The sequence below is a fragment of the Cryptomeria japonica genome, chromosome 8, assembly GCF_030272615.1.
Source record: "Cryptomeria japonica chromosome 8, Sugi_1.0, whole genome shotgun sequence".
In the NCBI taxonomy this organism is placed as follows: domain Eukaryota; kingdom Viridiplantae; phylum Streptophyta; class Pinopsida; order Cupressales; family Cupressaceae; genus Cryptomeria; species Cryptomeria japonica.
The window spans coordinates 98335233-98347384 of NC_081412.1; the positions used below are offsets into that span (position 1 = coordinate 98335233).

The window sequence follows — 12152 nt, forward strand, 5'->3', positions numbered from 1 at the left end:
AAGGCCGAAGGCTATTAAGAGATATACACATTAATTAAGAATAAATTTATGAGAAGAGTTGAAACAGAATTTCAGGTAAATAGATGGAGGGGTTGGTGCCTCTAGTGGGCTAGTGCTCACAAATTGAATGAGGGGGTTCATGTGTCTAGTGGGAAAACTCTCACAAATTGAATCGGGAAAATTTGCAAGAAATTATTGTATAAACAAATAATTTGCCATGATTTTTTTTCCATGAGGATTTCCACGTATGTGTTTTCTTTGTGTTGCACAATATGATAATGTACAATGGATATGTTTATGAGATTAAGTTATATGCTTACAATATTAAGTTGAAAAAGTTTATGTTTGCTGTTACACTTAAATAAAATAATGGCAAGACACTACTCTAAAAATTCCAATTCGAAGAATGCAACCAATAGAAACACACTAACTTTCACAAAACAGTCCATCACCACAAGAAAATACAACTCCCTATCATCAATTGATTGGAATTATCACTTACCTAACCAACACCAAGCCGAACATGAGCTACCTTGTGAACTATTTTTCAAGATTCATGCATTATTTAAGGTGTTACATTAAAAATAAGCATAGCAGACGTTGAAATATGTTCCTGATACAACAGAGCACGACTTTGAATATAAGCAGAATGATATTTTGAAGCTAACCATGCAAGATCCTTGGATAACAAGAAATCCATTTCTAAATATCTATTATTTTTGTCGTCTAGTCGGATAGCATGGGGGGGTAAAAAGCATATATCACACCACAAGTAGAACTATTTGTGAAGTGATATGGGTGCATCATACTTTGACAAGAATGGGCATACCTGAGACAACTTGCAATTTTGTTCTGGGTTAATTAGAGTGTGTTGAAACTTGTTCAAATATAACGCTTCATGAGCTCACAAAACACATTGAAATTCTATACTGCTACATTTAAGAACATGTTCAACAACAAAATATTTGATTCCAATATTGTTCCACTCGAATTACATGCTGATATCTTAAATAGATTCCTTAGAGCAATGAAGTCAAAAGGCTTTTGACACTTTGTGAAAATTATGTAATGGGGTGGGCCGAGGGGGTCAAGGCAGTGTGGTCCGAGGAGATTTTAAGAATAAATAAATGTTATATTACATCATGTAATAGTTATTATTGCTAATAACCTTCAAAGGAAGTTTTGAGTGGTTAGTTGAATGTTCATGTACTTATTCTTTTGATCAATAATGCAATTGCTCATTGTTCTCCATAAGCTCCTCTCTCCCATTATTGAAAAAATAATGTAGACTGATATAAACGATAGGATGTTGCTCGAGTAGAACCTATCTTATCATGCTCAAGTATCAAGTAGAAAAATTGTAACCTGAACCAATATAGATTGAGAACTCCACTGGAATATAAATTATTTTCTCAATATGGTTGAGCTCATTTCTCAAAACTCAAAGACATACAAAATTAAAAATATCATTCAATGTTACAATGATATTTTGTGAAAATACCATCTCATTAGATTTTTCAAATAAACTAGAACTTAAGATGAAAGGAAGAATGAGTCATTCACATGTTATGGCTGCCAAAACTTTCCCTATGAGATTTCTCTTAAATGCAGCTATTTGATGGATCCGCGAGTAATTGAAGAAACTTTGCACACACCAGCTGATGTAGTAAAGGGAACCCCCTTGTAACAGGCTACAAGGTCATTTGTTGTATGCAGATCTGGTTGGACGGATTCCCAAACCTTTTTCTTTGGATTCAACACTTCATCTGGTGCTCCATCAAATCCTGGAAATATCACTCTTTCCCCAATAGGCGCATCCTCAGGTGGACAAACCAACTCTACCTGAAACAGAGTTTATGCCAATATCAGTAAACAAGGTGGCGAAGAATAAAAGTTGAAGCTTATCTTGAACTAATTGTGGCATGTCCAAATTAACACTCATGAGAACTAACAAATAGAAAAGCGTCATTTATGTGGATCTTACCATTGTATGATCTTCATTGGAAGCAGCTAACACCATGGCCTGTGATTTTATCCCTCTCATTGTTGCAGGCTTCAAGTTACATAATACACACACCTTTCGATTCTGCACACAATACAATCAATTCAGTATAAAGCACTCGGTTGAATTTGATCTTATCAATGATATAAAGTTATCAACAATTCATAACTGATGCTAAAACAGAACAAAGACAAACATTTAAATATACTGAACCAGACAAGGACAATCTTTTACTCGACTTTCTGGCATTGCTTGCCTCATTACATAAAAACAAAATTGTTACTGCACAAAAATCGTAATAATAATAATATCCTAAACCTGTGTTAAAAATGACCAACCACGTTATCTGGAGGTAATCAACATTCTTACCTGCATACACCTTAGCTACCCCTGAGGGCCCCTTCGATTAATAAGCTATCATTATAAATGCAGACATGGTAATGTATTACGACTTGGTAAATAAGCAAATGGCAGATGGTAAAGCTACATGTAGCCCAGTGTGCTACATTAGGAAGGCCATAGAACCAGGGAGAGCCCTCAGAGGAGATGAGCAGACCAATGACCATGTTATAATTTAATAAGAGCAGCAATTACTGAAGAAGAAGAATCAGACAACTATTGGAAAATATGGCGTCATATATCTCTTATGTATAACTGAAACTAGATGCAGGTTCTATATATACGATGGGATTAATTAGCTATGTTCACAGAGGTGATAACGATTAATACACCAGAAAAATTGGAAAATATTCAAATACCTAAAAGGCCTAGCTATATCAGAATGATTATGCTAGGGTTAAGTCATATAGCTTCTCATTTGTTATAGCTTGGACCTTTCATGCTGATATTGGTGTGCAGATTCCTTGCATCACCAAAAACAATGGTAGAAAATCTTTCTTGTTAAATTCTTTCCTATTATTAAGTTCGTCAATTCAAAGTCACTATGGTTTGCTGGGAGAACACTTAGGCATTGTTAGCCTATGAAGAACAAAATATGGTTGGAAAAAAACAAACAATCTGAGTGAAGCTGTTACTTTTGTGATGGGATTTTCATGTATATGAACCTTAAAATTTGCAACAACAATAATCTAACTACCTCTTTTGTGTATTTTTCAGAGGAGACATTATGAACAAAATGACAAACTGGGAATTTTAAGGAGTTTCAACAGAAACTACAACATATTCTTTGTGGGTTTTTTGTTTGATTAAAAGATCCAACTTCAGATTTTAAAGCCCAACAATGATAGCACACTCAAATGTATTAATCAAAGAAATGATTACAATACAAGAAGAATCTTTGTGCTATCAGTGGAGACCCTCAACTCTATCTTATAAAGCTAGGATGAGACATTATAACTCTTAGGTTTGTAAATGAAGGTGAATTCTGTTCAAATGAATTCGTGGACTTTTGTGATAAAAATGGTATTAAACATCAATTCATGACACCCTAAACTGCACATTAGAGAAGGAACAGTACAATTACAGAGATGGCCCGGTGCATGTTAGAGAATAGGAGTGTTCCAAAGAAGTTAATGCTCAGAATACAGTGACAATCATAAAGCCTACAAGCTAATTGATGTGGACACCGATTGCTTGACATTCAACAAGGATGTTGTAATTGATGAGGGAGTTAAGCCCTTTCAGCTCTCTTTAGAGGTCAAACTTACTGAAGATCAGCCCATTAAGGCTAAGGATTCAAATGTTCAGCTTCGACTGGCTCCACCTGAAGATGCAAAGAACTCCGAGCATGTGGATTCCCCCAGACAAGTACCAGCACTAGCAGAACTTCTTGATGAACATTTGGATCAGAACCCAATTGTCAGAGAAACAAGCAGCCCGAGCTATCATGGACACACTGATTTGGATGGAGGTTTCTAAAAAGAGACCAAAGTGGTGGGAAAAGTCTTGGTGGTCATGTTCACGATGATGAAATAATCAAGGGTAGATCATTCGGAGACAAGAGCAAGAACACAATTAATTTTCCTCTTGTGGCTCATATTCATGTAATTTACGAGCCATGGGTGTTTGAGTCAGCATCCAGACAACAACTAGTGGGCAGCCTTATATCTTACAACCACTAGACCTAATTTAAGATATGCCTTGAGTTGCATTTCAAGATTTACGATGGCACCAAAGGCATAACATTGGGTTGCAGCGAAGCAGATGCTGAGATATGTGAAAGGAATACTTGAATTTGGCATTTGGTACAGCAGAATTAAAGATCCTAGGCTGGTTGGTGTTGATGGGTGTTTTATGACCACACTAACACAAAATAAAAATGCCAAAGACATTTTGTCCTCTCTTGAACAAAGACTCCTCGCATGCTAAGATTGCAAAAAAGTTCACTGAGGCGAATCCGAGGTTTCTACCGCGTACATGCGACTTAATGTTGGATATGCGCTCTTTTGGCTGATGTATGTTGGTAATCCAAGGGGGACTTAAGCTTTTGTTGTTCTTCACTTCTCTTGATGCTATGGCTGGAACTTCATCATCGATTATTGCAGGATTATGATGCTTCTTCCTTAAATGGACTTAATTGGAATTGAAAAAAGACGACAAAAGGGAAAAGGTCAAGAAGTTCTAATCTACTCCTAGGGACAATGAGGGTAATGGATCATGCTCCAATGGATGAATTCCCAGTAACCAAGTCCTGCTTTGCCCTGCTCAGCAACAACTCCACGAGAACTGGTGCAATCTTCTAGGGAATATGCAAAGAGTTTTCATATCACAATGAACACCATCATAACGAACAATGTACATTCCATGATAGAAGTTAAGCATCCATGTAAAAAAAGGTTCAGGCTAACTTTACATTGCAAATAGAAATCATCTAAGTGCAAAAAGTATGAACCATTGAAATTCATCAAACATTGTCGCATTCTCCATTAACATCGATATGAACCATTGAAATTCATCAAACATTGTCACATTCTCCATTAACATCCATGCACTTCTAACAATTTGAGAAATCGAAGGAACACCATGCAACAAGCTGAAATAAACATGAATCCACCTTATCTTCAATGAAATCAAATTTTATTTCTCTAAGCCTTACAACAATGTCTTCTCTTTCTAATGAGCTCTCTATTTATAAAGAGCAAGAGCTCTCTATTTCTAATGAGCTATCTAATTATTTACAAATGAGAAGGCATGGGCCTTTTATAGAGATCCTTCCACAAATGAACAGCCAAGATTGATTTGCAATCAAGGGCTGAGATTACAAGATAGAACCCAAATTAGGAATTCAAAGGAAACGACCACCTTTTATGCAAAATGAACTAGAGTAAAGAACCAATAACTTGATGTCAACTAAGCATCAAACAACTCATCATCTAGAAGTAAGCGTCCCTTATCTTTCTCTTTGTAGGTGAATTCAATGAACCTAGACATCACTATCTCAAGTTCATCTACAGAGACACTTGGAGTAGTCTCATGCATGTACTCCATGACTATTGTATCCTTTTCACACTGACTGAGAGCCTTCTCCCATGCTGGTTTGAGTACCTAAATCTTGTTCATGAAACTAATGAATATGGAAATGTCATCCAGGTGACTCCCCGAGAAAGAACTCATGTCCTTGAAAACGTATTCCTTGACCTTGCTCTTCAAATTATCTGTGGTCATTTCCTTGTCTCCCATTTCTTGCGCAAACAATTCCTCCATTGAGAGGATTTCCATCTGAATTTCTTTGAGTATCCTCCTGAGCTGGGCTGATTTTTCATTTGATTTCTCGAAGTCTTCCTTTCCTAATATCACTGCACAGTACCATCTGGAGAAGTCATGCGTTTCCTTTTTCCCTAAACTCCCCTCCTTTCCATGTACTTGGATTCAGGAATTCACCTTCTTGGAATGGATTGGACTTTCTGTTGAAGATTCTATCATTCTTGAAATCTTTCACACTTGAACTTTCTGACCTTTGATTCTGGATTTCCGAAGGAAATTCTTCCTTCTACATTTGCACTTGAACTTTGATCTTTGAAGTGAACCTCGAGGTTTGGAACTAAATTGCCTTGAAGCCTAAATGTTTGGAGTTTGAATGTCCTCCTAGACATGTAGAACTGGAATTCTTCCTCCATGAACTTCCTGAGATTGGATTTCTTCTTGAACTTGTATGTCATAAATTGGATGTGCTCATCATGGACCTCCATGCCTCTTGAGGTCCTCATGTTGCCTTTGGATTGGATAGATGAATCCTTGATGTTCTATCATTTTCTGACGTTTTGGAGATGGGCGCATTTGGAGCTTGGAGAAGGAATTTCTCCAATACTTAGTTAAATTTTTGAGTTTCCATTTCTAGAGAATCCTTGGGCGCATATCAATCTTGGAGGAGGATTTGTCAACACTTAGCAAAATTTATCATTTCTTCCCTTCCTAGAGATGGGCGGATTTGGAGCCTGGAGAAGGAATTTTCCTTGGTGAAATTTCATCCTTCCTTGCCATCATGAAGTTGGGCGCATTTGGGAGGTCCCAAAGGATTTTCCATACCTTGGTAAAAATTTCAAATTTCCATGACCTGAGGAATGCTTGGGCGTGTTTTGGACTTGAAGGAGCAATTCTCTGATACTCAACCACTTTTTCACTTTCCAAGAATTTTGTCCTCCTTGGAGTCCGGAGGAAGAAATTTCCAACACTTGGGCCAATTTTTACACAATTTCCAAGAATTTTGTTCTGAAGGAGGGAATTTCCAATACTTAGCCAATTTTTCATTGTTTCCAAGACTTCATGAATGCTTGGGTGCACTTAGAGGGGGAAGAAGGAATTTTCCCATAGTCAATTTTTTGCCATTTCCAAGACTTGGGCACCTTTGGAGTGGCAGAGAAGGATTTTTGTCCTTGCAAAAAATTCCTCCTCGAGGTGGATTTTCCACTCTTGGGTGGAGTTTTGTGCTAGAGGAGGGTTTTCAATTTTCACCAAATTCCTCCTTCGCTGAGAATTTCCACTCTTGGGTGAAGTTTTGGCCTAGAGGAGGATTTTCAATTTTGTATTGACTTTTTTTATGCTTTGCATTGCATCTTCGTTCTTCTGGACTTGAATCTGGATACTTGCTCCAGTTATAGTTAATGTTCATTTGTTTCTATTTCTAAAAATAGAAAGTTTGACCAAACACAAAATTAGGTCAATTGAGGCCACAGTGAAACATTCTAAAATATAGAAAGTTCTCAAAGAACGCTCAAAATTTACTAGTAGGCCCTTTGAAGGATAAGATTTTGCCAAAATGCGAAGTTAGACCAATCGGGGCCACAGTGAAACTTTCTAAAAATAGAAAGTTCTCAAAAAACGCTCAAATTTCACTGGTGACTTCCTTGAATTTCCTCATATCAATTCTCAAGGTTATCTTGACACTTAGCCAAATGTCCAGCATTCCCTTCCTCTGACTGTGCATTCTTTGTTCTATTATTGCAATCTCTTCCTTGGATGATGATATCACCCACTCAACAATGTCCTCCTCTCAGCATCCAAAGTCTTGCTCCCCGTAATATACCTGAAGAAAGACAAGGAAACATTGTGAAGTACAAGCATCAATCAAGTTCATAGTTAGCACAACGCAAAGTTGAGAGTATAAAGAAATAAGCACAATGCATTTCTCAATAAATTAAAACCCTTATTATCAACTTGATGACAATATTAAGACGATATCCTATCTAGGATGTGTTGGTGTTTGTTTTATCATCTACCAAACATTAGAATAAGATACCCAAAGGTATTCTATCCTCTCTTGAAAAGTCACTACTGATTCCAAGGTTTATATGTGCGAACAAGCGACTTTAGTGAAATAGCTTCTTGGGTAGTGCATGCTGAAAATCTCAAGGGGGACTTACGTTTAACAAATGTCTTTGAACTGTTGAACTTAGACGGATTTAGCAATTTTAGGCTCTCTTTTTTTAGGATTTTCGAGGATTTAGATTTTCAAAAAGGAGAAAAGAGATAGGGTTTAGGAAAGCTAATCTAATCCTACGAACTCCGAAGACGATATCAACTGGGTGCTCTTGAGAAACCAAACTTTGCTTCGCCACACTAGGGACAACTACACAAAGCCGGTGCAATCTTCAATGGATTGTGCTTATGATTAAGATGTTGGGATGCATAGAGGATGGGCTCAAACTAACTTTGCACGGTAAAATGGAAATCATCCATTCACCAAAAGTATGAGCGGAGATACACCATCAATTAACAATTATCAAATCCTTCATTCAAATTTACAACAATGAAAGCAAATCTAAATTAATTTTAACTAAGTGTTGAGAAAATTGAAACCATGCAAATCATTCAAACAATAGGGATTACAAAGCCTTACGAGAAAGCGCACATGCAATACATCAAAAACCTCACACTCTCCAAATGAGAGGAGGTAGCCTTATATAGTTTTTCAAAAATAAATGAACGGCCAAGATCAAACAGTGATCAAGGGCCCAGATTGAAAGCTACAAACCCTAATTAGGGTTTCCCAAAACTAACTACCCTCGACCAATGAGAAAATTACATTTGGGACACTTGTCCTTCTTGCTAAATATGAACCATCAATGAAAATAGAAGGTTGTTGCATTGTGAAGTGTGCCCTTCTAGAAGCTTCTGGATAAGTCAGGTTCATCGAACCTGGACATGTTGACTTGGAACAATCTGATTGGTTGGAAGATGACGAGGCGCCACCTCAACGTGTTGGATGTCTTCCTTGAATTCTCCAATTTGTGTCAAGAAATTGTCTAAGTATGGAAATTTGATTCCTTCTTGTCACCATTTGATTCCTTCTTGGGAGCTTGTCTTTTCTAATTTCTTCAAGAGATGAAATCCTTCAAGAAGTTGGAAATTTATTTAACTTTTCCATATTTTCACCAAGTCTGAGAACTTTTTTTTTCTTGATGCCTTGAGATTCTTTCAAGTGCCTCGAATTTGGAGAAGAAATCCCTTCGTGAAGTATTTCTCATACTTAGACAAATTTTGGCCCTCTCTATGCTTGGACGAACCTTGCTCGTGGTCATGTCTTCAATTCTGAATTTGGCTTGAAACTCCATTTGTGTTTTCTGTGACGATCCTGCCTTCAGCTACCAATTTATGTTGCACGGGAGGAGGGTAAAAGCTCTAGATAACCCCTTGCAAATATGAAATGATGGGATCAAGTTGTTCAGACATTCATTGTGATCATGCCCTCCTTCTCGATACCCTGAAATTTGGAGAAGAATTTCTCCATGCCTTCATCATAATTGAGGAAATTGGAATTTTCTTTGTGAAACATTTCCCATACTTAACCAAATTTTGGCTATGTTCACGCTCGGATGAACCTTGCCCGTGAACTTGTCCTCAATCCTTCGTTTGGCTTGGAACTCCAGCTACGATCTCTATGATGATCCCGCTTCTATTTCCTCCTGCGACCTGTAAAACCAAAGGAAAATAAGTTAAAAATCTATCTTGGATTAAAGAAAATCGAGGCTGCAAATGGCTAAGTGTTTGGAGATTTTATTTCATTTTCATACTTAGCCATGAGAATGGGATTTTCAAATGTAAATTCTCCAACCTGCAAGATAACTCTGAAATTTGCTCTTAATTCGCTCAGAAAGTTCGAACTTTTGTTGTGTAATAATGAAAGGAGGAATGTCTTATTTGTATTAGAGTTGGTTTTCACAATTAGAAACATGCAAATATCCTTCCAACTCATGTTTCTATTCGACCTTGCTTATAGAAGAAGTTTCTAATTTAGTCTTTAGTTGGCTTGTCATCTCTTCAAGTTCGAAAATCTTCTTGCAAGTTTCTAAATTGATTCTGAGTTCTGACTCGAACTGAATCCTCAAGATTACATCCTTAAAAACTTTCTATATTGGCTACAAGTTCGAATTCTTTGTCAATCTTCCAATATTTCCTCTTTGAAAACTTTCTATTTTGGATTTTAAGTTCGAATTGCTTCTCAAGTCTGCAAGATGATTTCCATTCCAAAAAATTTCTAATTCAGTTAGCAATTCGAATTCTTTCATGGATTTGATGACATCACTTGCATTTTAACTTATTTTCGAACCTGCTGTTGACTTTGTTTGACTCCTTAATCACATGGCGGACTTCTTTGGAGTGTTGGCACAAGTATTGGAACTGCATCCCAGCATAGGGCGGACTTTGGAGTTCGCCTTTTGAGGACCTCTTCAACATAGGCCTCATCTTTCATCTTGGGCGGACTTCACTCACTTTGAAAACATCTTGCATGTCCAAGTGTAGGGCGAACTTTTCGAACTTCTACTTGGCACCAAGTATCACTTCATACTTAGCTAAATTTCTGTCATCAATTCTCCTTCATATTGCATCATGTTAACCTCTCCATTTACTGACTTCCAATCTTCATGTTGCCATTATTGATGTCTCTTACATAGGGCAGAGGTTTCGGGTTTTTTGACACCACACTTGGAAGTGTTTACTAGGCAGGGCGGACTTTCTAGCTCATGGAAGGCGGACTTTTGTGACATCTCCATCAGCATGGCAGACTTTGGGTAGACATCTCCAAGGGCGGACTTTCATGAGACATCAAGGAGGGCGGAGTTTGAGATGACCTTTCCAAGGCGGACTTTTGGAGGCTCTAGGCAAGGCGGACTTTCTTCACTTCACCATGAGGGCGGGCTTTTAGACTACCTCCAAGGGCGGACTTTCTTCCCTTCATTATGCATGGCGGACTTTAGGACGTTGGCTATCAACATAGGGCGGAGTTTATGACCATCACCAAGGCGGACTTTTCTGATCTTGAGCACCTTTCACTTCATCCATAGGGCGGAGTTTTGAGCTATCATCCCATAGGGTGGAGTTTGGAGAGGCAACCTCTAAGGCGGAGTTTTGGGAGGCCTTAAGAGGCTTACACACCATCATGAGTGGACTTTTGACATCCCTCTACATGGCGGACTTTAGGCACTCTCCATCATAGGGTGGAGTTTTGGAAGGACACCAAGGCGGCTTGCACACCATCATGGGCGAACTTTTCACTACCTTCTTAAGGCATATGGCGGAGTTTGGAAGGTGTCCTCCTTGGACGGACTTTGATGCCCCTTCCTTAAACATGGCGGAGTTTTGGAAGGACACCAAGGAGGGCGGAGTTTTGTGCTCCCTCTTCATGGCCTCATCACCAAGGTGGACTTTGAAAGGTACCTCCAAGGGCGGCCTTTAGGCACCTCTCCACAGGGCAGACTTTCTTCACTTCTCATGAGGGCGGACTTTTGAATGACTTCACCAAGGGCGGAGTTTTGGACTATATATGAAATATAACATTTAAGTATAAGAAAGAGAAAAGACACTTCAAGTTATATTTCATATATATTGTCAGGATGTTTGAGAGTGGTTTCGGACCTCCAGGAGTTATAATGCAAAATCTAGTTTTTGGAGGATTCTTCAATTTTCCAGACTTAGTCAAATTTCAGGATCAGGATGACATTCCAGACTTAGCCAAATTTCAGGGCATTTGAGGATCAAGATGATTTTTCGAGCTGATTATCCTTTGAATGTACCATGACCCCCTAAAATATAGTAACTTAGCTCTTTAGGTCAAAACTTGAAAATTTTCAATCACGATCGAAGCAAGTCAGTGCCATCAGTGCAAACCCCAGGTCCCCATTCCGAAAAAGCAAAAAGTAGGCATCCCTAAAAAATAGGGAAAACTTTCTAAAAATAGCCATACCGAGGATTGGGCTAAAAATGCCAAAAACAAAACTTCCTAAAAAATAGGAAAAAGCAAAAAAGAAAACTTTCTAAAAATAGAAAGTTGTTCAATTTTTTTCAAATCAATTGCGTTCTTCGTCCTTTGGCCTTTCTAGGCACTTTGACGGTATCCAGACTCTGTTATCACTTGGCTTGCAAAAACTAACTTTCAATCTCGAGGACTCGAACCATTCAAAACTGAGCAAGGCTAGGCAAAACTGAAGCGGAAGGACACCGGCGCTAACAAAAACCCTAGAAAGCAGGAAAAAAGGGAGGGTCCCCATTTGCAATGGGGTGATGTGTGAAAAAGGTCACAACAGGATGTATATTCCTTAAGAATCCATTCCCTACTTTGTCACTTGATTACTTCCAAAGGCCATAATCAAGACCAACAAGACCTTATAACTCATTCCTTAGGGTTGTGAGACGACGCTGACTACGAAAGACTTGGTTTATTCAGCAAAAAGAGGGGGTCCCCATTTGCAATGGG

At 38.2% G+C, this 12152-nt stretch overlaps 1 protein-coding gene across 1 annotated transcript in view; it reads right to left on the reverse strand.

Moving 5' to 3' along the window:
• Nucleotides 1-1350: 1350 nt before the first annotated feature.
• LOC131063812 (probable methionine--tRNA ligase) overlaps nt 1351-12152 on the reverse strand; it is a 111486-nt gene continuing 100684 nt past the window's right edge. Inside the window, exons 17-18 of the mRNA XM_057997755.2 lie at nt 1985-2086; nt 1351-1842 (exon numbers count right to left, since the gene is read on the reverse strand). Of these exons, the coding sequence (XP_057853738.2) occupies nt 1612-1842; nt 1985-2086 (333 nt within the window). The 3' untranslated portion in view covers nt 1351-1611. The remainder of the gene's footprint in view (nt 1843-1984; nt 2087-12152) is intronic.